General features: G+C 50.4%; 2 protein-coding genes across 8 annotated transcripts in view; one reads left to right on the top strand and one right to left on the bottom strand.

Annotated features, from left to right (window-relative positions):
* LOC110556807 (steroid 17-alpha-hydroxylase/17,20 lyase) overlaps nt 1–5,161 on the top strand; it is a 34,186-nt gene extending 29,025 nt beyond the window's left edge. The window contains exons 3-9 of the mRNA XM_021650760.2: nt 468–606; nt 793–1,022; nt 2,777–2,863; nt 3,169–3,384; nt 3,545–3,714; nt 4,238–4,341; nt 4,726–5,161. Of these exons, the coding sequence (XP_021506435.1) occupies nt 468–606; nt 793–1,022; nt 2,777–2,863; nt 3,169–3,384; nt 3,545–3,714; nt 4,238–4,341; nt 4,726–5,009 (1,230 nt within the window). The 3' untranslated portion in view covers nt 5,010–5,161. The remainder of the gene's footprint in view (nt 1–467; nt 607–792; nt 1,023–2,776; nt 2,864–3,168; nt 3,385–3,544; nt 3,715–4,237; nt 4,342–4,725) is intronic.
* An 8,908-nt stretch (nt 5,162–14,069) lies between these two features.
* Nucleotides 14,070–27,371, bottom strand: part of Wbp1l (WW domain binding protein 1 like) — a 63,146-nt gene continuing 49,844 nt past the window's right edge. For all 7 annotated transcript variants that reach the window (XM_021650433.2, XM_060390649.1, XM_060390645.1 and 4 more), the window contains 2 exons: nt 19,206–19,367; nt 14,070–17,385 (listed from right to left, as the gene is read on the bottom strand). In XM_021650433.2, the coding sequence (XP_021506108.1) occupies nt 16,646–17,385; nt 19,206–19,367 (902 nt within the window). In that variant the 3' untranslated portion in view covers nt 14,070–16,645. The remainder of the gene's footprint in view (nt 17,386–19,205; nt 19,368–27,371) is intronic.

The following is a 27,371-nucleotide window of genomic DNA, read 5'->3' as shown; positions in this document are numbered from 1 at the left end:
CTGGTGACCTTTCAGAGGAGATAGCTCAAGCTTATGTCCAACCTAGGAGGATAACCAATCTGTCTCCCAATGCAGGCCAGCAGTAGAATGGAAAAGAAAACGAGTGTAGATTCTGTGGCTTAAGCAGCTTGGGGGAAGCAAGGCGAGGCAAGGACTATCTGGGAAGTCTCAGTCTCCCTGCCCCTAGCACAGGCATGCCTCACTCATTCCACTCCTAGCTGCCTCTCCAGGGAAGAAGCCCAAGAAGAGAGGCCCAGCAGGCACCCTACTAAGGAATTGAACCCCAGGGCTCTTGCATTCAAATTCAGGGTTCCTTCAGTCTCCTCACTACACTGCTTTTCATGGAACTGTAAGCAGGACTCTAGGCCCTACAAGCGAACAGGGATGTCACAGCGCCCAGGTAGAGAGAGAAGCCTCAGAGATCCCCGCGGTTAATCCCTACAGCCTTCCTTCCCTGCTCTCCAAAGGTGACTCTAGGCCTCTTGTCGGACCAAGGAAAAGGCATCGCCTTTGCCGATTCTGGTAGCCACTGGCAGTTGCACCGGAAGCTAGCACTCAGCACCTTTGGCCTGTTCAGGGATGGTGACCAGAAGCTGGAGACTATCAGTGAGTAAGAGCTAGCCCCGGGGCAAACAGAAGGTTGGGGAGCTGGGAAAGGATGCTGGGGGGCTGGGTCCAGCCATTTCTTAGCGGCTGCTGCCATCTAGTGGCCATCAGCTCTCTGTGCTGATCCCTGGACAAATGGACCCTGGTGGAGAGGTGAGAAGGGCTGATTGATTCCTCTCTCCTCAGTATGCCGGGAAGCCAGCTCACTGTGTGACAGGCTGCTAGCACACAATGAGGAGTCCATCGACCTGTCCCTGCCTATCTTCATGTCAGTCATCAACATCATCTGTTCCCTCTGCTTCAGCATCTCTTATGAGCACAGTGATCCAAAGTTGAGCGCCATAAAGGCCTTTACAGAGAGCATCCTGAATAGCTTGGGCACCGAGAATCTGGTGGACATTTTCCCTTGGTTGAAGGTGAGAATGAAGCCACATCTCCACTTCCAGATCCCATTGGAACAGTGTCCCGGCACTTTCAGTTTCCACGACCATCTTTCTTGTTCAAGTCATCCTACAGTCATCTGTTCCGCCCCTTGAAACTGCAGACACAAAACGAACAAACAAAAAACTGCAGACACTTCACTGGGGTCAAGGCAGGCTGCTCTGTAGCTCAGGCTGGCCTCTCCTTGCCTATGTAACTGAGAATGACTTTGAATTTTTGTTTGTCTGGATTTTTTAATTTGTTTGGATTTAAAATTTCTATTTGTTTGTGGTTGGTTGGTTGGTCTTTCAAGACAGGGTTTCTAAGTATAGCCTTGGCTGTCCTAAACTGTCCTAGTTTTGTGGACCAGGCTGGCCTCGAACTCACAGAGATCAGCCTGCCTCTGCCTCCCTGAGTGTTGGAACTAAAGGCATGCACAACCATGCCTGGAAACTTTAAAATTTTGATCCTCCTGTCTCTAAGTCCCAAGTGCTAGGACTACAAGCATGTGCTTTGATGCCTTGCTGGATCTCTTTTTCAAATCATCTATATGTCTATATCTAGCTAGCTGTCAGAGAGCAGGCCTGGGGTGCATTTTGGACACTGTGAGGTCTCCAGAACCTGGCATGTGGCTAGTACATAAAAGGTAACCACTAGAAGCTGATCTATCAGATAGACAGACAGACAGACAGATAGATAGATAGATAGATAGACAGATAGAGAGACAGACAGACAGACATAGGTGGCATAGATATTAGATTTTTTTTTTTGAAACAGGGTTTCTCTGTGTGGCCCTGGCTGTACTGGAATTTGCTCTATAGACCAGGCTGGCCTCAAACTCACAGAGATCCGCCTGCCTTTGCCTCCTGAGTACTGGGATTAAAGGTCAGCACCACCACTGCCCTGCCTAAATCCTGTATCTTAATATTCATGGCTCTTATTATTTTCCAATTGTCATGTGCCAGCAGTAAGCAGCCTGTAAGTATGGAAATATGTCACATTATCCTCATGGTGCTCAGGAGAAAATCAGGCTTAACCCAGCTGAGGAACGTGTCCAAGTCCTCAGTCTCAAGAATGTCTCTTTTGTTTTGTTTTTGAGACAGGGTTTCTCTGTGTAGCCTTGGCTGTCCTGGACTCGCTTTGTAGACCAGGCTGGCCTCATACTCACAGAGATCCACCTGCTTCTGTTGGAAAGATGAATGCCAGCATGTCCGGCTTGTCTGTCTTTATTATTATTTTTTTTATTATTAGTTACATTTTATTAACTCTGTATCCTGCTCTCTCATTCCCTCCCAGTTCCACCCTTCTTCCCACCCTCCCTCCCTCATCTCCTCCCTGCCCCTCTCTAAGTCCACTGATAGGGTAGGTCCTCCTCCCCTTCCATCTGACCCTAGCTTATCAGGTATCTTCAAGACTGGCTGCAATGTCCTCCTCTGTGGCCTAGCAGGGCTGCTCCTCCCTTGGGGAGGTGGGGAGGTCAAACATCTGTCTTATGGGTGAGGGAGGGCACATGGCTATGAGGGCTTGGTGCTGAATTGAATTTGGAAAAGCAAGAGAAGTCTACCCTGTCCTCCATTGTCTTAAAGTGTCCTTCTTGGCCATGGTTAATCTCATTCTGTTGTCATCTTGCCTTTCTGGCAGAAGGTCCAGGTTGCTGTGGGAACTTCCTTAAACAGAAAGCTAAGGTCTGCCTCCAAGGAAGGATTCTCCTAGCTGGATAGATGGGTTTGACATTTCTTTCTGTTTCCAGATTTTTCCCAATAAAGCCTTGGAAGTGTTAAAGAGACATATAAAAATTCGAGATCAAATACTGACTGAAATATTGGAAAACTGCAAGGTAATTGAGCGGTAGAGCAGAGGAGAATGTGGGGTTGGAGGGGTGGGGGGCAGGCCTGGGGGGCATTTTGGACCCTGTAAGTTCTCCAAAACCTGGCAGGCAGGCGGAATGCACTAGGTGACTACGAGAAGCTGACCTATTAAAGAATGGGAGTGGAACAGTGAAACACTGAATGGTTCTTAGAAGGGCACAGAAGACCCATTGCTATCGCCTACCTCCACAAACTCACAGGTCCAAGGGGCCTTGCTGTCTCTGGTTTGGCAGGGATGTTGGAGCAGCCTCGTCATCCTTGTCTCTCACCCCAGGAGAAATTCAACAGTGATTCCGTCTCTAACCTGACTGACATTCTGATCCAAGCGAAGATGAACGCAGACAATAATAACACCAGTGAAGCCCAGGGCTCAAACATGTTCTCAGATGAGCACATCCTCGCCACGGTGGCAGACATCTTCGGGGCGGGTATAGAGACCACCGTCTCTGTGTTGAGCTGGATCGTGGCTTTCCTCTTGCACCACCCTGAGGTGCGCATCTCCTCACTCTCGCCTTCCTATGGAACCCAACCAGCCAGTTTCTGGCAGATGGGCGCCGTCCCTGGCGCCTTCTTGGGTGTGACCACGGGGCAAAGTGCCCATCTTCTTAGACTTGAACAACATGGTCATACAACCTTGTTCTGGCCCACAGGTGAAGAAGAAGATCCAGATGGAGATTGATCAGAATATAGGTTTCAGCCGCACACCGACTTTCAGCGACCGGACGCACCTCCTCATGCTGGAGGCCACAATCCGAGAAGTGCTTCGAATCAGGCCGGTGGCTCCCATGCTCATCCCCCACAGGGCTACTGCTGACTGTCGGTATGCCTGTCTTCCCGAGACACCCAGCTTAGGATGCAGCTAGCCAATTTTGTCCCCCGTCCATGTTCCACTTTAGCTGCGGTTAGCTGCTGTCAGTCACCCTGCCCTACCACCCTCCCACTGATAACCACCAAATGGCAGATCCATGTGGCTTCCCTCCCAACTTCCTGCTATCCCTGGAGACATGGGTCTGAGCTAACAGACAGAGTGATCAATGTTCCAATCTAATCAGACAGCAGTAGTGTACGTGTGCGCACACGCACACACACACACACACACACACACACACACACACCAGTTTCCAAGATACCTGTGTGCTGACAAGCAAAATTTCCACATATATGAGGTGGATAGGCAAGTGCTTGACCAGTGGATAAAACTGAATCCAGATGCAATCCTGGCAGAAACCAGAGGCTGAGGAAAAGGAGTGAGAACGAGGGCATAGAGGCCCCCTCCCCAGTGACTTGGGGCTGAGCCAGAAGGGGAAGACAGCGTTTCTTTTTCATCTCCCTGTCTGGGTCAGCATTGGAGAGTTTACCATCCCCAAGGACACAAATGTGGTCGTCAATCTGTGGGCGCTGCATCACAATGAGGAGGAATGGGACCAGCCAGATCGGTTCATGCCTGGTGAGTCTGCCCCATCCTGGCCCCTGGGCTACAGAGCCAGCCTGGAGTCTGCTCCATCAGGCTGGAACTCCTTCCTGCTAAGCTACCAGAAACCTTGTGGCTGCAGCCCCACAGGCCTGTTGTCATTTCATTTCCTTTGGAAACTGAGCCAAACTCTTCACAGCTGGGTTTCCAGGCCTCTCTTCAAATTCTGTGGAAGTCTGCAGGCACCTGTCTCCCAAAAGGCCTCTCCCTCCTCCCTTGGATGGTAGCATTTCCTCCTGGTGACTTCTCTTCCTCTCTCCCCATCCTTCCTCAATATTTAATTTCCTCATGTCCTAAAAGTAGGCCAAGGTTCTCTGGGCAAAAGCTTGGGCCCTGGCTGATGCTTCCTTTTGTCCCCAGAGCGCTTCTTAGATCCAAAGGGAAGCCATCTCATTACACCCACCTTAAGCTACCTGCCCTTCGGAGCTGGTCCCCGCGCCTGTGTCGGAGAGGTGCTGGCTCGTCAGGAGCTCTTCCTCTTCATGGCCTGGCTGCTGCAGAGGTTTGACCTGGGTGTGTCAGACGATGGGAAGCTGCCCTGTCTGAAGGGTGACCCCAAGGTGGTCTTTCTGATCGACCATTTCAAAGTGAAGATCACAGTGCGCCAGGAATGGAAAAACGCCCAGGCTGAAGCTAGCACCTAGCTGTGCTAGCACTATAACTCGGACAGAGCCACACAGCAGAACAGCAGAGGTGCCACTGCCACTGCTCTCTACATTCTTCTCCCTCCTGTCCCATTTTCTAGTTTGCAGCAATAAAGGGTGGTAACACATAAATTAAATATTTTCCAGTAAAAGTCTCTGAGTTGCCTATTATTTCTTTGCTTCCTTCCCCAATCATCAACAAATATGTACTAATTTATCTTGTGTGTTAGAGATGTGTGTGTGTGAAAGAACAACTCTTGGGGATCGGTTCTCTCCACCACCTAGATTTCAGGGACAGGAGTCAGGACACCAGGCTTTGCAGCAAGAAACCTTTGCCTGATGAGGCATCTTGCCCGCCTCTCAAAACAAAACAAACCAAACCAAACCACTTAATGGAACCTACTGTGCACCACTGATGACTCAGGACAGGGAAACTTGAGTGGGAGGAACAGGGGAACCAGGAATGTTAAACACCCGGGTGGTCCCTTCACAGAGAGGGATGCTTAGAGCCTGTTATCTGCCCAGAGGCTGGGAGAGACAAGGTTAAAAGCTTAGTGACCTTTTCAGTATCTGTGTGGCCAAGACCACACCTGATCCTCCCCTGATCCTTATCCCAGCTTGTCAAATGATAGAACTTATCTTTGTGGAAGGTGTCATATGGAGTCAGTCTATAAACTCCGTTTTTATGGGTGACGTCATGTGTACTTTACAACGAGTTTCAATGTAGTCATGTCTCTTTGTTTTTGGGGGGGTTGTTTGTTTTTTGAGACAGGGTTTCTCTGTGTAGCCTTGGCTGTCCTGGAACTCACACTGTAGACCAGGCTGGTCTCGAACTCACAGCAATCCAACTGAGAGCGTTGGTGTTAAAGGCCTTCTCCCTGCCTGGCAATGTAGTCTTAAGCTTTATTGTGCACGTGGGATTGGTTAATTATCACCTGAAAAGTTTTCACCAAATTGTGCTGTGCTTAAATATATTTAAAATAAACCACTTGGGGTCAGACTCCGACAGTTTGAGTCAATGCTGAGTACTTAGTTGTGATGGCCCAAAATTGCCCTATTCGGATCATTGCTTTGCTGGCCGCAGTGGTCCCAGGAGAACCCCAGATGCCTGGTAACATTCAGGGGAAGAGTGACAGAAACCGCAGACTGGTAAAGACTCTGTCATCAATGATACTGAAGATGCTGCACCAGAATGGTCCAGGAGAGAGCGGCCACTTGAAACAAGGAGTCGAGTCCAGGGGGTGGAGGTGAGGGTGTGGACAACTATTGAAGGAGAAGCAGATGAAATGGTCTCAAGATCAACATGTTTGAGACAGTGAATGGTTCGGGTGGGGGTGGAGGAGACAGACCAGCCCTTGTGGAGCCTTTATAAAGAGCAGGGTGTTCAGTTTCTACCCCAGATCCAGAGGAGGTCACCAGCAGAGCATAAACACACAAGGGAAGCAACGTGACTGGCTTTTATTTCGAGACAGGGTCTCATGTAGCTCAGGCTAGCCTTGAAGTTGCTGTGTGGCTGAGGCTGGCCTCGATTACAGGCTCACCCACACCATCACTCCCAGATGAACTGTTATTCCGTAAGCTCCCCCTGGCTGCTTCATGGAGAACAATTAGGGAGGAGGCTCTTGGACCAGCCTCGGAAACAGATGAAGAGTCTGGGGCGGGGCATTGGCCACAGGGCGAAGGTGGTGAGTACTAGCAAGATTGAGTGTTTGTTTGAAAGCAGAGCCACTGATCTTGTTTCCTCTAACCCACATCTTTTGTAGGTTTGGCTTTGTGACCATGTATAACTCAGACTGGGCCCTTCAGAGTAATGCCATCTTGGTCCACAAGGATGGGTAGGGCCCCTTCCTCCTCTCCCTCAGGTAAACATCACTAAGAGATGATTTCTAAATAGGTGCCTTCAGCGGCCACACCTGGTTTTTCTCTCCCTTCCCCATTCAAAACACTCGGGGAATCAGAAATGCCTGCTCACTAGAAGACAGAGCTAATTCCTTTAAACTTCGAAGCTGTCTCTTCCCTCCTCTCTCTTGGTAGGCGTACACTATGATCACCCGCACTTGTGCTACTGTTTCCGGCTTGCCATCAAGTTTTGTGCGCTAAGTACATTGATCCTTCTCAGCTGGAATCCAGCATCTTTAAACCTTGCCACTGGCTAGCCTACACATGAAGTCCCAAACATCCTGGGAGAAACTGACCTTTGACTTTTAGTCTAGAAAGAAGTCACACCCCCAGATCCCTGGTGCAAGCCAGAACAGGGTCAAATCATTAGCAGTGAGGTCTTTCCCCTCCAGTGGGTTGGAAGACTCTGGGAAGGCCACAGGGCAAGACTAAGATCCACCTGGCTGTTTACGAAGGGAAGTTGAGGGAACTCCCACAGGAGAAAAGGAGCTTTCCTGAAAAGAGCTTTCTTTTGTTTTTCTACTCAGGGTTTCTCTGTGTACCTTGGCTGTCCTGGACTCCCTTTGTAGACCAGGCTGGCCTTGAACTCAGAGAGATCCACCCGCCTCTGTCTCCCCACGTACTGGGATTACAGGCATGGGCCACCATGCAGGGCAAACTGTCCTTTGAGAAAATAATCTCATGAGCTCTGACTGCTGCCCAGACTTGCACCTGCCTGGAAGACTTTTACCCACTGACCCGAATCACCAAATCTCTGGGCCCCTTTGAGACTCCACAACTTATCTCAGACTCCTTCTTTGAAATTGAACTCCTCCATTGAAATAACGGTTCCCAAGAAACTTATATTTCTTCAGGATCTCAGGCTAGGAGAAGGAGGGTGGCAGCTGGTGCCAGCCAGAGGAGGAACTTGTCTCTCTGTTAGATTTCGCCCACTTGTGACCACTGGACCACTGGCAGGACAGACTGAAACCAAGGCGAGCAAGGCGGGTGGGACCTTGGCCAGGACTGCTTGGTTCTGCAGATCGCTTGCCCTTATTAAACCTAAACCTCAGGACCCTAAAAATGGGCTCGGTGAGAATGTGTCACGGGACCTCTGTGCCGCTCACGGTGGGGCAATCTCTTTCTTTCTGCTCTGTACTATTTCTGGTCTGTTTGAGTGGCCTGTTGAAGACAGGCAGCTGAGCCTGGTTGTCAGGGCCCAGGATTTTGTCCTAACTGCTGATATCTCAAGGACATGGCTCTCCTCTCCGAGTGTGAGACTGAGCCTTCTCATTTTCTTGCATGACAAATCGGTCACATGCACAAGAGGACACTATGAAATTTCGTAAATCACTGACCTGGGAGTCTTATCCCTAAATCTCAGGTCCAGTGCTGATAAGCAGGCAGTATGCAGAAAGAGACGCACTTTCAGTTTGTCATTTGCTTGTTCTGAGAGACTCCTGCAACCCAGGTTGGCCTCAAATTCTCTACATAGCTGAGGATGCTGGAATTACAGGCAGGCACCATCATGCCCATCTTTCTTTCCTCCCTTCCGTGCCAGGCTTCATGCCTGGTAGGTATGTGTTCTACCACTGTGACACACCCCTAGCCCCCCATATTTACCTTTGCTCCTCAGACCACTCTTAACGAACAGGGTGATGGTAAATCACTGCTTAACACTAGTTCTGGAGTGGCATATACTTTTTAGGACTTGCCAAGAGCTACCAATGGGACATCACTGAACAATTAGGAGATAACTCAGTCACATTATATGTTCTTTCCCCCACACTCCAAGAAAGGGTTTCTTGGCTATCTTTGGCTGTCCTGGACTCACAAAGATCCCCCTGCCTCTGCCTCCCTGAGTGCTGGGATTACAGGGGTGAGCCCCCAGCTCACATTACATGTTCTTATCATTACATGGGGGAGGGCACCATTGAGAGACATGTCACTGAATAGTTTCCACGTGTGTGAACATCAGTGTATTTGTATAGCCTAGTGGGTAGGACAGTCCACGACACAGCAGGCCTACATACTGGCTAGAACGCTGCCTCACTGAGCACTCTGGGCAAGTGCAATGTGATGGCATTTTGTCTATCCAGGTGGGTTTGTTCCCGTTTATGACAGCGTCACTAGGAGACAGGAAGTTTTCAGCTTCGCTGCAGCCTTACTGCTGTGCATGGGATCTGTCGCTGAGAGCACTGGCGTAGGTACATGCTTGCAAACAGTAAGTGCCCTGTGTATGTTCGGGAGGCAGCTAATGTGTAGAATGCCAGGAAACAGTCCACTTTGTGTATTCATTGCCTGTTTGCGATATGATATAGTTGTGGTTTTTGTTGTTGTTTGGTTTTTTTTCGACAAGGTTTCTCTGTGTAGCCTTGGATGTCCTGGACTCTCTATGTAGGCGAGGCTGGCCTCAAACTCATGGCGATCTGCCTGCCTCTGCCTCCCTGAGTGCTGGGACTAATTTAGTGGGTTTTTTGTTTTGTTTTGTTTTTGGCTGTTTAAGAAGCAGCTCGTAAAACCTTTGAACATTTAATAGTAATTAAAATTTGCTATAAAACAGATAAAACAGCCACCACCCTCACTGATCATCCCCACCCCGTTCCTACCCTTCGAAAATGGTTCCCACAGGGTCCTCTAGAGGGAGAGGTCTTTTCCCAGAGAGGATATGTGTAGTGCTTCCTGAGGCCTCTAGTAGCCATAAAACCCAAAATGAGGACTGTCCTCTGTGGTCACACACAGAAGTATCCACCTTTAGATGACGGGGGACCAGTCAGAGGCAGCAGAGTGGGGGACAGCAGCAAGGAAGACTGGGAATACTCAGGTGATGGTCCCTGGCTCCCAGCCCGAGTTCTCCACCCTATTCCTCCCACTGGTTTCCTGAACTGCCTTGTTCCCACACATAAAGTGGAGATTCCACAGAAGCTGCCCGCTCTGAGGCCCGTGTGGGCAGGAGAGTCTCTCACACGTGATGGAGATAAATTTGGAGTTGTTATAGACCAGGTGACCACAGACTTCCCCCCGCAACATGTGGATGTAATTATGGAGAGCCTGGGGTACGCACAGACTTCTCAGAAGTGAGCTGGGCTGGGAGGTTTGTCAGGGAGCCTTCCAGAACTTACCTGCACACCAGGGCCAGGCAGTGCTGACAGCTACGAAGCAGGCAGCGAACATAAGAGAGTCTGTGGTCCCCACACAGGTGTTTTGTAGCATTTTCCAGTGCAGGTAGCAGGCTTACAGGGAGGAGAGATTTCCAACCAACCAAAAATTTGCCCACCCCTGTAAATACTGACATTTCTATTTTTACCTCCTCTGGAGGACGAACACACACACACACAACTTTAAGTCCTGAGATTCTGACCATTTCCAAGGGTCACACCTCCTTGTGGAAGTTAACATTTTCTGTGGATTTTTTTTTGTTTGGTTTGGTTTTTTGAGACAGGGTTTCTCTGTGTAGCTCTGGCTGTCCTGGAACTCTTGTAGACCAGGCTGGTCTCAAACTCACAGAAATCCCCACCTCGGTCTCCCTAATGCTGGAAGCAAAGGTGTGCCACTGCCCAGCTGTTGTGGGGGGGGTGTTGTTTTGTATGTTTGTCTTGTTTTTTGAGACACTATGCGGCCTCAGCTGGCCTAGAACTCACGGAAATCCACTTGTCTCTAACCTCTCAGTGGAGCACTGAAGGTGTGCACCACCACACCCAGCCAAAGTGGGAGCTAACCCTGACCTGAAGACCCGTGCTCATGCCTGGGGTAGGGGGGAAGATGTGAGCCCTGGCTATGCAGCTGAGGGAACGGCCCTGGCCTCGTCTTTCAGCAGGTTTCGCACTGAAGCCAAGCCTCCTCTGGCTTCCTCTCACCTTTGGGATGTCACCAGCTCTTCACACGGCAGCCTCTGTCACTGTCTGGCCTCTGGCTAACTGAATGGTTTCAAATCCCTCTCTGCTACCTATCAGCTGTGTGATCTTGGCCTAGTTAGTCCTGCCCTCCCAGTGTGTCCCCTCCTCCCGCTGACAGAGCAGGAACAGTTACACCTTGGACTACAGGCTTCACGGTTGAGAAAATGTAACCATGAAAATGCTTAACCAAGACCCACCTCGTGTGAAGAGCCAATAACTAACACCGACAAAGGCAACTGGAACATTGTATGTCTACTCACCTGCCGGCTTCATCTCTGGCTACTTCCCGGATGCTGCTCTCCACACCACACTCAGGGTTCCCGGTGGCTTCTTGGGCCTGTCTGTGCCTTTCAGTGCTTGGCACTCGGTGACCCACAGGACCCTACCAGGGAAGAGCCTGCCTTGAACTCGCCTGTGTGCTAACATGCTGGTCTACCACTTCTCCAGGTGTCCGTCCTGAATGCATCTTTGCATTCCCAATGCCTAGCACAGCAGGTGCTCATTAAATACTGCAGGTCTGTGACTGCGTAGGCGCGCATTCGCATGTATCTTGAAGCTGTCACATTTAAAGCAGAAAATGGCCTTAAAACCCCTGGGTAAGAGGGCCTCTGAAAGACTACCCAGCAGGGTATTAAAGCACAGGCTGAGACTCAGACCTAAAATTTGGGCAGAGTGCAGGGAATCTTATTAAAGAAAGGGAGATAGAAACACCTGGAGGGAACAGGAGCTCTACAAGGAGAGCAACAGAACCAAAAAATCTGGGCCCAGGGGTCTTTTCTGAGACTGATACTCCAACCAAGGACCATTCATTGAGATAACATAGCACCCCTGCACAGATGTAGCTCAGTCTCCAAATGGGCTCCCTACTAATGGGAACACAGACCGTCTCTGACATGAACTGATTGGCCTGCTCTTTGATCATCTCCCCCTGATGGGGGGGGAGGGGCAGACTTACCAGGCCACAGAAGAAGACTATGAAAGACAGTCCTGATGAGACCTGATAGGCTAGGGTCAGATGGAAGGGGAGGAGGTCCTCCCCTATCAGTGGACTTTGGAAGAGGCATGGGAGGAGATGAGGGAGGGAGGGAGAGCAGGATTTGGAGGGGATGAGGGAGGGGGCTACAGCTGGGATACAAAGTGAATAAACTATAATAAATAAAAAATATATTATATAAAAAAGACCCTTGTATCATCAAGGATGACCTTGAACTTCTAATCCTTCTTGTTAGGTCTCTAACTGGGTACAAACAGCTGAGGTCTATGTCTACTCCAGCCCTTTCAGCCTTCGGCCTCTTGATGGTCTGGTCTCCTGGCTCCCCCCCCCCCTCCTTTCCTCACATGGTCTGGCTCCGTCTGGCTATGCTCCCCCTTTTTATCTACAGTAAATCGCATCCTCCACCACACGTAGCAGCAATCATGGCCTCCTTTTTTGCTGCTTTTATTAGTTTCTGATTTCACCTCCCAAATGCTGGGATTGTGAACTGGGCACACTCTGTGAAGGCTCAGACACTTGCTGGAGCCTGAAACTCAAACATTTTCCAACCCAAGGTCCTTCTCCAGGGGCCTCAGCAAGGAGCCCCGAGTACTCAGCCAAGCCTCCATTTCTTCTAGAGTCAAATCCTGGGAGTTTCTACTCAATGGCTAAAACCAGGAAACTGAAAAATGAAGACTAGAACCAGGAAAGTGAGGTGTCTTGGGCTTCTGGGCAAATACAATCTCTACCTGAACTTGGTCAGTTGAGGCAATAGAGACACTCATCATACCTCTAAAAAAGGAACTCCCATGACCCAGTGTTCTAAGAGCTGAAATCAAGTGCACGTGAACAAGTGGCCCCAAAGACTTGAGCCATTTTCTTTCAGAGTTACTCAGATATTATCTTTTAAGAAAGCAGGAATGGTGGGCACCTCCAGTTCTTCATGGGCTTTTGGTAGTTTTGTTTTAAAACAGGGTCTTGATAGCTCCTGTTGGCCCGGAATACACTGTGTGTCCCCAGGTGGCCCCCCAAACTCATGAACCTCTTGCCTTTTCCTGTGTGCCGGGCTACAGGCACACACCACTGAACTCAGCTTCCCAGCGGCTTCGGATCAACTGTCCTTATGAGCTAGTGTGGTTTCAGCAGCAGTGCCTGGGCCTAGCAGTTCAGTAGTAAGGGAACAGCAACTATTTCAGTGGATTACCTAGAAGCCAGGACATGGTTCTTTGGCCCAGGATCAATGACAGGGACGAAGGCCATGCCTAGCTAACTCAAGCTCTCAAATATAACGGGGCTCACTTCGGGCTTAGGAGGACAATACTTGCAGCCACTAGCCAGGGGAGTAGGCCTGTGGCGAGCACACCTAGGAGGCAGGCGCCCCTTCTGTGAGGGCGGAGAGGCTGCACATCGTCATGCTTTGCCACTTGCAGTCACCTCAAGAGAAGTCCTGACGGGGACCCTTCCTCAGCAGCCGCAGCAAGCTGCTCTCAGTTCAGTGTCCTCTGACTCAACAGTTCAAACCTCGCGTGGCCTCCCACTACTCCCGTGGTCTCTGAACCTCTGCCAGGCACCTCTCACTTGTGAGCTATTCCCCACAGGTATGCACCTGCAGAGAATGGGGTGCTTGGCTCTGGCTTATGTCACATTTCCTCAGCTTCCAACGTATGCTGGGTACAAAACAACTCGGCATTAAAGGCAGAGTGTGGTGGCTCTCTCCTGCAACCCCAGCATTAGGAGGCTGAAACAGGAGGATGACCGTGAGCGAGGGCTCTGTGTGAAGTTCCCGGCAAGTCTGGGCTAAAGAGAGACCCTATCTAAAAAGAACCTAAAACTGGGGCTATAGAGATGGTTTGGCAGTTTAGAGCACTGTTCTTGCAGAGGACCTGGGTTCAATTCCCAGCACTTACACGGCTGCTCACAGCCATCTGCAACTCTCGTTACAGGGCATGATGCACTCTTGTGGCCTCCATGAGTACTGCGTGCATGTGACAGAGTCATACACAGGAGAAACACCCAACACATTAAATAATAGTAAGAAAAAAAATTTTTAAAGCCCTAAAACTAATTAATTCAGCTTTGGGGAATCTGCAAAAAACTTGTCTCTGCTTTTTGGGGTCCTCTTTTTTTAAAACATATTTAAGAAACGCCACAAAGTATCTGCTAACAGAAAAGGCATTTGAAGGCAATTCCTCCTGCCAGCCCAGGACCCTGTCCTTGACTGCTCTGTCACACCATTTGGTCTTGGTATGGAGGTCTGCGGCGGAAGTCTGAGGCGGAAGTAAATGGGACGAAGTGTGGCACGGAAAACTGCAGTAGGATGTTTGGGACTGATTTTATTAGGGTTTTCTCACAGTGGTTAGAGCCACTCTGTCTTCAGAACACACCCAGACCCGCCCAGGGCAGTCTGGGCAGCTGAATCTTATTGCTTAAAATACACATATTCACAACAGCTGACAGACAGGGATGTGCCTCACACAGGAATGTGTTAGCGGCTGCGGATCTGACCGTAGCACCGAGACCTCTGCCTGCCCACCTCCACCTGTTCACCTGGAAACCTGACTCAGCCAAGTGTCCCTGACCCCGGCTCACTGTCTCCAGGGCTATCTCAGGGTGGCCCGAAGCAGCAGGGGCCGGGCTGCGGCGGCACCGTCATCGCGGTGGGCGCTCTCGGGCCGGCACCCCTGCCGGGGGCCAGAGCCCCGCCTCATCGCCACCACTTAGCTAAGGAGGGGCTCGTTAGAGGAAAGCTACTCTCCTCTGAGACACTTGAGTGAGCTGAGTGGGACTTTAACGAGAAGGCAGCCGGAAAGGCGTGTGGGGGCTGCAGCTCGGGCCCCTCTGGCCACACACCAGCCCTCCGGACCCTGGCAGAGGAGGGGCACGCTTGTGGTGCACCAAGGTGTCTGCCAGAGACTCCTGGTGATCCTGGGCAGGCAGATGTCTGGGCCACGGCTAGTCCACGCTTGTCACTCAAGACTCAGTCAAGCGGTCTGAGAGCAGCAGAGGGAGGGGGACTGGTTCAGAACGTTTCCATGTACAGGGAACAGAATGCAGGCCTCTGAGTGTCCGTGGAGCAATGTGCAAATCGCAGTGGTGAGCTGAGTAAGAAGCCTCTCCCTGGCGGGCAGCGTTGCTGGCGAACACAGGCGCTGCCGGCAACAAGGCTGCTGAAGACACCCGAGTACAGTCAGACAATTGTTCAGTAAACAGTAAATGCGTAAAATAAATTACCTTGAGAGGGCCATACGTGCTCTGTGGTTAATGTGAGCAGAATGACCATTCAAAGTATCTTCACAGGAACACAGGGCTAGGGGACAGACGGACACACACACACACACACACACACACACGGACACACACACCACATCATCCAACATCACTGTGTAGTTCACTTTTGTTCAAGGAGGATTTTGGTTTGCGGCATCCGAATGCAGACGTGCACTCTCCTTCCAGCCTTGGATGTGTGTTTATATGGACTTTCTCCTTCCTTCTGTCCTTTCTCACCATAGTGACGGTGCCGAGTCTATGATCGTCACTCAAGAGCAGGGAAGGAACCCAACTCTTTGCAGGACAGGGCTGGGTGGGGAATGTTTGTCTCAGCTGCTTCTATGCTTCTTCTTCCTATCAAAGCTCAATGGGGTCTCGGGAGCCAGACAATAGTGCCCAGGCCCTGACATCCTGTTGGAGATGGCTGTCACCTCCTGCCCAAGGGACTCTTTACACAGGCTGTACAGGAAAGTGAGTTAGGCCTCTCCAACAGGCTAGGGGGAGGGGGCAGCCACAAGAACCACAGATAAACAAAGTGTTCCTTCTAAGTGGTCAGTTTAAAACAAACAAATACACCAACAACAGGCTTAGTCAAACTCAAGAGAAAATACTGTGAGAACCAGGCTACTAGGCTGCCTTGCCCAGGACACACAACTCCCTCAGCCCATCTGCTTACAGAGGATGAGGAGACAGAGATTGCAGACTGCTCAGGATGGGCAGGGACCACCAATCACCCGTGGGCATAGACGAAGGGCAGAGGTGGCGGAGGCTGTATCTCACCGGCCATCGGACTTAAGCCTCCATTCCCAGAAGGCCCAGGCTTGCTCACACACTCTCCTCCTTGCCCACAGTAGCCAGACTCTTGGAAACTCAGTCTAGGGGAGAGCTACAAGATTCCCTTCTCTAGAGGAGAATTCCTGCTGGCCTACCGATGCAGTCTGGTTTCCAGCTAGCCTTTGCTATTTGTTTTTAAAGAACACAGTATAACCTTCTGCACCTGAACTACCAGGCTGAAGCCGGCCAAGGCCTGCTGGGAAGGGACCCCTCTACAATGCACAGATGTGTACTTTCCACCTGGGGCTTGTCAGAGCGACAAGATCGTCACCAGCCTGTCCAATGGCTCTCCCACTCCCACAGGATTAGACCAATGCCAGCTCTGCATAGGTGACAGCCATAGGTGACAACCCGGGGCCCCTGAGGGTTTCCTTTTTTACTTGGGGCCAAGATAAACTGTCTCTCCCAGACTGAGACACGGTTTTCTTACAAATCCACTCCGTCCTGAGACCCAGCTTATAGCACAATGCCAACCCCAGTCACTGAGGGCTTTCCAAACACATGTTTCTTAGCCAAGCAGGTAGGTGAGCTACAAGTCTGAAAAGAGGGGTGCGGAATGAGTCACAGAACCAGCTTCTCAGTCTCCTACAACACTGTGCTTTTGTGGGGGGGGGAAGGAGCCACCCACACCCCAAATTTGTACCTGGAGATGTGGGAAAAGTGGGACAGAAGGGAAAAATAAAATAAAAGGCCAGAGTGGCCGTCCCACTTCTGAAAGTCACTTAATGCTTCTCTGTGGGTGTCCCCTGCCCTGGCTTCTGGCGCGCTCCGGTGCAGGCAGGGCCTGTTCAGCTGGGGGAGCCACTGCGCTGGGAGCGCGGAGAGCCCTGTTCATTGATGGTGTTCAGCAGCAGGCACGCGGCCGGCCGGGGGGGTGGCCCGGGGTCTCGGGCCGGGTCCTCGGAGGACAAGCAGAGCCCTTCCTCTTCGTCCACGGGAGGCCGCACGTGACAGCTGTCACAGAAGTCCAGGGGCCCGTCCAGGGCATCATCGATGAGCGTACTGAACTCTTTGAGGTCATCATCGTGGTGGCCCTGGCTGCACACGCACACCTCGATGCCCGAGTCACCCGTGAATCGGCGGTGCCGGCCGGGGGTCTTGTCTTTGCTGTCGGGGGGCACGCTACCGTGCTCAGAACTTGAATCTCTCAGAAGCTCCTCCTTACACTCCGAATCCCTGTCCAGGAAGGGCCCTGGGGCCAGCTCCCCGCGGCCGGCCACGGAGTCGCCCGACTCCATTCCCGGGGCTTTGGTGGCCGCCGGGCCGGCGGCGGGCACTTCGGGGGACTGAGGGTCAGCGACACTCGGGGGTCTCGTGCTGCTTCTGCTGGGCGCAGACAAAGGGCTGCTCTGTGCTCCCTGGGAGCCCGGGGGCGGGTCAGCGCCTGGGGGGCCGCCGCCTGCGGGGCTGCCCTGGGGAGGCAGCAGCTGCTGCTGTTGTGGCTGGAAGGCACTGTACGGTGGGGGAGGAGTTGGAGGTCGGTTCACCACTTCCTCATAAGGAGGTAGTAAATAGTTTGGCAGAAACCCTACAACGGGGAGGCGGGGGGGAGGGGGGGAAGAAATTACTGCACTGGCCAGCATCCTAGCGAAGTTCCCCCTACACATGCCATTGTCCCCTCCCACCCTGGGGCCCTCGAGCCTTGGCTCCGGCTCTGGCTCTTAGCAGTGGGAAGGGGAGGAGGCCTAGAGCAGCGGCTCTCAACCCCCCCCTAACACCGCTGCGACCCTTTAATACAGTTCCTCACTTTATGGTGACCCCAATCATGACATCATTTTTGTTGCTACTTCGTAACTTGTCATTGTGCTGCTGCTGGGAATTGTAATGGAACTATCTCCGGGTGTGGGTGCTTCAGCTGCAGTGCCCACAGAGGCCAGCAGAGGGTGCGCGAGACTCGGAACACAGGTGGCTGGGATCTGTCTGGTGCTGGCCCCACAGTTCTCGCTCAGACTCTACCCTCTACCAGTTGTTAGGCCTCGGCCAAGGACCCTAACATAAGCCTTCTACATCCTTTCCCTAGCCCCACAGATGTCTCCTGTTCCGGGCTTTCCCCCTGAAGGTCTGAAATCTTCACTGTAGAGAAGGTGTGGCCTCCTTCACTACAGTGCGGCTCAAGATGATCTGGAAAGTCAAAACCCAGCTCAGGAGCGCTGGGTCACAGCCAAGGGTGAGTGAGGCTGTGACATGAAGGCTCCTTAAAAACAAGCATGTCAGGTGGGCTCCCTTCTGAATGTGACCAAGGCCTTGAGGCAGGTCATCTCATTTAAAACCCCAGCAGAGGGCTGGAGAGATGGCTCAGAGGCTAAGAGCACTGACTGTTCTTCCAAAAGGTCCCGAATTCAATTCCCAGCAACCACATGGCGGCTCCCAACCACCTACAGTGAGATCTGGTGTCTTCCGGTGCACAGGCAGAATGCTGTATAAATATTAAATAAACAAATCTCAAAGGAAAAACAAAACAAAACAAAAAAAACTTAACTGGGCACAGTGGCACATGCCTGTAATCCCAGAACTCTGGGAAGCAGAGGCAGGCAGAACTCTGTGAGTTCAAAGCCAGCTTGGTCTACATCCAGGACAGGCAAGGCTATGCAGAGAAACCCTGTCTCCAAACAAACAAACAAACAAACAAAAAACCTGAAGCTGCTAGCACTTATTGAGCACTTACTATATACATAAGGCAACATGCTCAGCAACTAAGCCTTCTAGCAACTAAGCCTTCTAGCTATGGAAGTCCAAACCTTTGCGACACTATAATTTGTATAATGTGCCAGGTGGCTTCAGACAAGCTGCCTGGCTGGGCCTCCCTGGATCACGTGAGAGGACAGTTAAGCCACCAAGTTCCTTGGCTCTCAGTCCCAATACCACCCTTCTACCTGCCCCCTTCATGAAGACCCTACAAGGCACAACAACAACCCAAACAGGTGGAACTCAGGTTGCTGAGCGCCAGATCCAGCAAGCGCTACACCCCAAGCCTCTAGCATCACACTTCCAGTAACTATGTGCCTGAAAAAATCCAGTTCAAGGCCATCCTCAGGCTCCATAGGGAATCTGAGGTAAGTCTGGACTACACAAGACTCTAAATTAATGTATGTGTGTATGCATGCATATATGTGTGTGAATATATATGAGCCTGTTAAAGGAGCAGAGACCTGGCTGCTGTGAGCTTGGGAATGACCCTGAGGCTTGGGAAGCACAACTGTAGCCTGAGCCACTTGTGTGACCCTCTACGTGACAGACCCAGGTGGGGCAATGACAGGGCACCCCTCACCGGGGTCCTGGCCACTGGGAAGCGTTTGGGTCTGGGCTTTGTGTGACTAGGCGCCTGAGCGTGACCTGTGATGTACATACTGAAGTAAAATGGCAGCGCTGAGTAATTGTGGGCTTCCCGGTAAGCGATCAGGTTGATCTCATGCTGCCGCTGCTGGGCCTGAAGGCGGTGCTTGGCTCGGCGGTGGTGGCAGACGCAGCAGCAGCTCAGGATGATGATGATGGTCCACACCAGCCAGAACCCTGGGGGTTGGGGAGGCAAGACAGAGAGGCACACACCCAGTGAGGACCAGTGAGGTGGACGGCGGCTCTTAGACAAGGTCTACACAGTGCCCTGAGGCTGGCGCGGACAGCCGGGCCTGTCACTCTATGTCAAGCCACACACGCAAAATGGAAGATGCTTGGGAGAGAAGGAAGGGAGTGGCCAGGTGAGGAGGCCACCACGGCAGCACCCCGGCTGGCTCTGTGGTTTGCATGTGGAGGGCAGTAATGAGAGATCGTGAACAAAATGTATTCTTATGGTTCTTCCGACCAGGGACGAGAAGAGGGCTTTTCCTTACGAGTGCGCCTTTGTGAACTACAATCATTAAGCAGAGAGATGGAAAAGTTTTAATTGCCTCAGGCCCCGCTCTTCCCTAGAGAGTGTAAATGACTTCCTGCCCCTCTATAATCCGGTACAATTCCATCTCCGCTGCCTGGACAATCTGCTCCCCACCCCTTCAGCTGTGCAGGCAGAGGACCGCTGGCAGCCTCCGCCTCTTCCTCAACCCCCACCCTCTATTTCCCACTCTCTCTGAACACCTCAAATCTGAAATGTAGACAGAGAAGGCTTTTAAGCACCTTGAAAAGTTAATGTTCCAGTTTTGCTTAAACATGTATAGATACGTATGGAAGAAAGCCTGAAGGAAAAACACAGGAGTAACGGCTTTAAACATGTGTGTATGCTTGTGCCTGCTGCCCTGCTGTTCAGAGGATGTAGGCTCTCCCGGAACTAGGGTTGCAGAGGGATGATCGTGAAAATCCATACAGGTGTTGGGAAAGGAACTGAGCCCGTGTTTTCCACATGAGCAACAAGCGCCCTTAACCACTGAGCTATCTCTCCAGTCCCAAATAATGCCATTTCTAAAAGAGATGGCATTACGAGAAATTTAAGCTTTTTTCAATTATTTTATTCTTTTAAGTTATGAAACTAGAAAAAAATCAACTTAAAAGTTACCAGTGACTAGTTTTACTTTTACTGGCTTTTTCTTTTCTTTTGTTCAGTTTTTGGTTTTTCAAGATAGGATTTCTCTATGTAGCCCTGGCTATTTTAGAACTTGCTCTGTAGACTAGGCTGGCCTTGAACAAGAGATCTACATTCCTCTGTCCCCTGAGCGCTGGGATTATAGGTGTGTGCCATCACCTCTCAGCTGGCTTTTTTTTTTTAATGATAAATTTATTTTTAAAAAGTAATGTGTAGGGTGCATTTGATTAAAACACATTATATACACACTCATAAATTCTCAAACAAATTTTAAATATCCATATGTGTGTATAATGTGTGTATAAGGCAGAGGTGTGCATGCCATAGATCTGTGGCAAGAGGTCAGAGAGGTCAGGGATCCCCTTCCACCCTACGGTTCCAGGGATGGAGCAAGTCTTCAGGCTTGCAGGGCGAGTGCTTGTACTGTGCCACCTCACCAGCCCTGACAAAGCCAGAGACAGACCGGGAGCTGAAGACTAGTCTGGGCTCCGTGGGGGGTTCCAACCAGCCAGGGTCACCTGTTGAGACCCTGTCTCAGAACTCAGCACGCAGTTCCCAGGACCCACATAGCATGTGATCCCACAGCTCCAACCCCATGGCCCACACTCATGTGCCCATAACCACACATAATTAGAACTAACAAGAGCAAAATCTTTCCTAAAGTCGGCCAGGTGGGGACTGGGGTATAGTTTAGCGGTAGAGTGCCTGCTTAGTGTGGGCAAGGTGGCTTCTAGATCCCAGCACCACAAACCCAGAAGACGAATAAATAAAATATAGGCCAAAAAAAATTTTTTTAAAGTAAGCTAGTGGGGGTGGGCATCTGGAAGCCACTATTGGTGAAATGCACTGGTTCTCAGGTCCTGGTTTGTTTTTTTTTTTTTTTCCCCTAATTTTCCCAGGGTATACATATATGTCTCTATAGTAAAAAGAGGGTTTTTGTTTTTTTTCCTCAAAAATTCATCTGATAAATAATTTTAAGACAAGCGGTCATGGGAATGGGAGGAGATATTTTTGTTCACTGTCTGGTTTACTGTCACTGTTTTTGTTTTGAGACAGGGTCTCATGTAGCACAAGTCGGCTGAACTGTCTCCACATTGCATTTGTGTTTTTATATTATTATACCGATATAGACATATAGACTGTGTGTGTGTGTGTGTGTGTGCGAGTGTGCAGGCATGTTCATGGCTCGTGGGGGTCAGAGAACAAGTTTGGGTGTCAGGTCTAGGCTGTCAGCCTTGAAGGCCTGTGCCTTTACCTGCTAGGCCACCTCACTGACCCAGAAGAGGACACTGGGTTGCCTGGAGCTGGAGTTACAGCTGTGACCTGAACTCTAGTCACTGCCAAGAGTAGCAAATGCTCTCAGCTGCCGAGCAACCTCATCATTTCTCCCTGGGGACTGAACCTGGTACCTCAAAGATGCTGACTAAGCTCACGACTGCAAAGCTCTCTGCTCCCCAATTCCCACCCCACCTCACAGCTCAGCATTAAAAGTGCATCCATTCCCTCTCTAGAAAATAACGTTAGCATGTAATGTTATTTTTACTTCAGTCACTTCCCCAGTATTCCTCGTTCTCGACATTTTCTGTGCTATACATGATCCAAGGCATTAGTCTCAGCTTTTACAACATTTGCATTAAGCTTAACGGTGAAGGAAAGAAAACCTGGCCAGGTGTAGTGAGGCATGCCTGCAGGATGGAGGCAAGGGCCCCAGTCTCAGGGCCAACCTGTGCTATGTAGGGAAACACTGTCTCAACAAACAAAACTCCCCTGCACCGCTTTTCCTGATTCTCTCCCTTTGGGTGCACAGGCAGGCCCAACCTTCCTGCTCTGCGTGCTTGGGGGAAGTTATGAGACAAATCCTATCTACTGACAGAAATTAAAGCGGCATGTTATTTAGAGACGAGAATGTTTGTGTAAAACTTTCCATCGTTTGGCACTGGCATTCCAGACTCTGAGACTCTGGCCCAGGCTCTGAGACATGCTCAAGTGGGATCAAAGCCCCTACTCCACCTTCGACGGACACACAGTAAGAGTGAGAAAACAAACAAACAAACAAAAATTGCTGGGTTTGGTCACTAGAATCTTAGATATGCGGGGCTGGAGAGATGGCTCAGAGGTTAAGAGCACTGGCTACTCTTCCAGAGGTCCTGAGTTCAATTCCCAGCAATCACATGGTGGCTCACAACCATCTACAGTGAGATCTGGTGCCCTCTTCTGGTGTGCATGAACACAGAACACTCATACATAAAATAAATAAATTTAAAAAGAATCTTGTACAGGCAGAGGCAGGCAGATCTCTGTGAGTTGGAGGCCAGCCTGGTCTACAGAACAAGTTCTAGGACAGCCAGGGCTACACAGAGAAACCTTGTCTGAAAAAAAACAAAACCAAATTCTTGGACATGTTTGTTCCTACAGCAAAACCTAGCCTGCTCTGATTGCCACAGTGTGCTTACAGGGTTTTCTATATGAGATTTAAGTATTTACCAAGAATTGTTTCTAAAAAATTGTATTACATTCTGTGCTCACACACAGTACATGTATGAAGGTCAGAGGACAACGTCGTGGAGCTGGTTCTTTACTTCCACCACGGTAGTCTGGGATCAGCAGTTTAACAGCCGAGCCATCTCATCAACTTCATGAGGAATCTTAAAGGGATTCTTGATCTAGAACAAGGCTGAGGTCCACTTAACTGATGGAGCATTGGAAGCGCTTTCTTTTTTCAAAAAACACAAAATGAAAAAACTAGGAAGACCAAAAGGCTAGCAGGGGAAGCAGTGAATGAAACGCAGACCTTTGGTGAAGCATACACCGACTTCCCCTTCTCTTTCGTTCCTTTTCCTTGTGATGCTGGACCAGGCTGGCCAGCGAGTCACACTGGCAGCCCTGGCCCGCATTCTCCCTCTTGACATTAGGAGGAGGGAAACTAACTCCACCACGCAGAGGCTGTGTGGTGGCCAGTTTGTCTCAAACTGGGTAAACCACCTCTTAGTCTCTAACCTAAGACCACAGGAGGAGTCTGTGTGCAGATCAGAGCAAGGAAAAACACAGCGTCTTGCAGCACACTGGGAGTCCGTCTAGGGACAGAGAAATGGTGGGAAGGCAGGCTGTTGTGGCCCTTACACACTGGGCTGTCCCAGGAATCATGCTAGCAAAGGCTGTAAACTGACTGTAGACAGGGATGGGATATTAGATTAGTCCCAGTTGGGTTAGACTAAATTTTAATATTTTAGCTAGATTTAAGAAACAAAGACATAGGTTTTATTGTTTGTTGTTGTTGTTTTATTTTGTTTTGTTTTGTTTTTTTTTCAGACAGGGTGTTGCTATATAACTGTGACTAGCCTCAAATTTTTTGGCAATTCTCTACTCTCAGTCCTGCCCAAGTTATGATCTTGCAGTGCGGAGCATTTGTCATGCTAAGCTAAACAGAAAACAGGGTTTTAAAAACAATCACAGTCCCATGTAGGAACTGAGTCATGGGCCCTAGAGGTCACGACAGCCTTGGGAAAGCACCACTCCTCAGATGGCAGGAAATTCTGTGCCAGGGAGCCAGAGATACTGTAGTGAGCTAGCTCCCTTCCTCTCACGTGACAGGGTCGCTCCCTTGGCTCTGACGGCTCTCATCAGGGACTCCTGCCCTGGTGCTGTTCAAAAGCTCTGAATTTGGGAGATGAAGATTTCCACAGGCTTTTGACGTCATCCAAACTATAAGGCAACTGTCCTGTAGGGTGACCACAGCTGCTCAGGTTCAAACCTCAGTTTTCAATAACCTACAACCTTGGAGATTTTGTTCCTATTCCCCTTGTGTGTAAAATGGGGAGAACACACGCCCTCCCAGCCATGCCTGTGGACTGTGCAGTCTCCGGCGTACTAGTACAGCTGTTGCTCTTACAGGCATGAGCACAGATGGGATGGATTCTTGAAATCCTCTTTGACCCTCCTCTAAAACTACTCCATAAAAAACATGGGTTAGGATCAAGTCCAAAGTCTGCCTCTAGGTTCTGTTCTTGGCAAAATTCTGTGGAAAAAACAGGCCACTCCTATTTATTGAGCCCCTGCCGTGAACAAGGTGCTGTGTCCGCTGATATGAGCTGCCCTGCTCTGACCATCCTGCCAGTATCCTGGGGCCTGGACCATTCGAGAGCTGTGCTTCAACAAGGGCTTAGAAGGAGGTTCCCTGCCAGTCAGTGTGCTCAAGAGCTAAAAACCGTAACATCATCATATAGTGCCCCACAAATACAGTCAGCTTCTCATATAGTAATTAAAGACACAAAGTGAGTAGGTATTAGAGGGTTGGCATTAAGTGGATTGGCTAATAGTCTCTTTGACGTCATCTCGGGAAGTCCCACCGCCTTTTCTTTCAGCTGAAACTCACATCAGGGAAACCTGATTCTTGAGTAAAATTCCTCCGAATTAGCTCAGGGACAGAAAATCCAACTTTGACTTCTCCCAGGAAAATGTGGTCCATAGAATGGAAATGAGCCTCAGACAAGAACTGGGAACCCTGGCGTCAGGCTTTTTGGCTTTGAGGGCACACCTGAATTTCTGGGGTCTCCTCACTCGACCTGTTTCAGGGAAATTAAACATGTGTAGAAGCCTTTTGAGACACTAAGGATGGGTGCCCCTCTTCCTTCCAGCCCTTGGAGCCCCAGAAGCGGGGAGTGAGGGCACTTCCACCACTTCTGGCCACAAACAACAGATTTCTTGATGCCCTGGCTGACAGCAGTCTCCTGTTCGTGTATAAACCCCATCTACCCTTACCGCCCACTTCACAGGCCACCTTTCCCTTCACAGCGCCCAGATCTTGTCTGGCCAAAGCAAATTCCTTCTGAACAAGACCCAGCAGCTGTGGCTCATGGACTCCACACTTCTGTGCTGCCAGCTCACACTGCCATCTCCTCTCTGCTTGATCACCTCCCAGTGCAAGAATTATGCCCTCATTCTGGGCATGGTGGCGCACGCCTGTAATCCCATCACTTGGGGAGGCAGAGACAGGCAAATCTCTACGAGTTCGAGGCCAGCTTGGTCTACAAAGCTAGTTCAAAATAGCCAAGGCTACACAGAGGAACCCTGCCCACCCCATCCCCTTCCCCCAAAAAAAACAAAACACAATAAGAATTATTCCCTCATGCCATTTCTGGAACACAAGAGGCCATGGCATCAATTAAGAGCTTTCTAGAACTGCAAACTCTCAGGTCTAGCTCAGACCTGAATGGAACAGGGCCTGACAATCCGTGTGTAAACAAACCTCTGCTAAGGGACTGAGGTCTCAGGCCCCTGGAAATCGGGTTGCTAAATGCCTGGCAGAAGACTTAATCCAAGCACCAATGCAGGTTTCTGGGGTCTCAGCTGCTGCGCTGGTAAAACAGGAGTGTGAGCTCTCACCTCGCACAGCCCAAGGACTGGTTCAGATTACAGCACACTGAAAACCAGCTGGACAGAACTCAAGGTCAGCGCGTGCCTGCGGGTCTACAGAAGGTGCATACGTCAGTCTTTGGGACACAGGTAAATTTAGGCTGAAGGGCTGGTGGGAACGGCATTCCCCCAGGCCTTCCTTGTGAAACGAAGAGGTACCTGGTCTGGCCCTGCCAATGATTCCTGCTCGTTTCTTCCTCTCCCACAGAAAGGGGAGCAGGAGGTGGGAAACCGACTCAAAGACATACTCTGGCATGCCTGGCGACACCGAAAGGCAGTAAGAGGCAACACAGATTAAAACCACAAGAAGTGTATTTTCAGCACTTGGGAGGCAGAGGTAGCTGAATTTAGAGCTCATGACCAGCCTGGGCTACATCACAATTTCCAGGCCAACTATATGCAGAGAACGGGTCTTAAACAAACAAACAAACCAAAAGAAAAAAATACAAAACAGCAAGTACAGTTTTGCTAAGAACTTCACAGCTCATTCCAACCCTCAAGCCTCCTCCTACATACTTCTTACAAAGACTAGGCCCCCAAATAAGAGCAAGGGGTTTTCTGAGAGGGACAGAAAAGCATGCACTGGGCATCTCCTGCCCAAGAAGCCACCGCTGGGCACAGCCTGCGAAATGTCTCCTTCTGTGGTCCCTTTCCCTCCAGAACTTAGAGAGCCTTGAGATGTGTACAAAGGAGTGTGCGCTCTGTTGAGCCTCCTCCCTTCTCTAGCTGACTGTGACTGGAAGGTAGAGAGACAGAGCCCCTCTCCTCAGACAATCTCCCTGCCATTTGCTTCCCTAGTCCTTGCCACTGGCCCACCTCTTGGCACTGACTTTGGCAACCCAATTCTGGTGGCTACTGAGTCTCCTCCCCTCCCCCCCACCCCCAGCCCAGGAGGCTCTGTCAATCCGAGATGGGGCCATCAGCAACTCCATTTCTTTCCATAAGTTATGCCGGCTGGGCTGGGCCCCAGAAAAACAAGCTGGAGCTCTGTGGTTTTTTGGCAGCCCAAGACTTCGCCTTTTGTTTTGACAAGGGGTGGGAGGCAGAATTTGAAGCCTGTGGTTATCTGCATTTTAAGACATTTAAACCCAGTGAGTCCACCTGCTCGGACTTGGTGTTCTTTAGACAGTTTCTCAGCCCCACCCCATCCTTTCGCCATTGCTTATAAGCATGGATCTCGAAGCCCTGTCCTTTTCTGCAATGAATGCCTGTAGGTCGGTGGCCTCAGTCCTGGAAGGGTGAGGGTGAGGAAGAGGTCCTGTTCAAAGGGCCCACCTATGCTGGCTTTAAAAGACCACTGCATTTCACACAAAGAGAGACTTCCCAGCCAGGAGTCCAATTTCCTTTCCAGGTCAACCTTTTTTTTTTCTTTTGGTTTTTGTTTGTTTAAGACCCGTTCTCTGCATATAGTTGGCCTGGAAATTGTGATGTAGCCCAGGCTGGTCATGAGCTCTAAATTCAGCTACCTCTGCCTCCCAAGTGCTGAAAAACACACTTCTTGTGGTTTTAATCTGTGTTTCCTCTAGTTGTTCTCTGACTGAGAGGACTGGGTGCAGAGAGAGAAAGGGAAAGGGGAAGGACATGCATGGGCT

The sequence above is a fragment of the Meriones unguiculatus genome, chromosome 1 (genome assembly GCF_030254825.1).
Source record: "Meriones unguiculatus strain TT.TT164.6M chromosome 1, Bangor_MerUng_6.1, whole genome shotgun sequence".
Lineage (NCBI taxonomy): Eukaryota > Metazoa > Chordata > Mammalia > Rodentia > Muridae > Meriones > Meriones unguiculatus.
The sequence above is the reverse complement of the archived record's forward strand: the minus strand, read 5'-3'. Positions and strand labels throughout refer to the sequence as shown.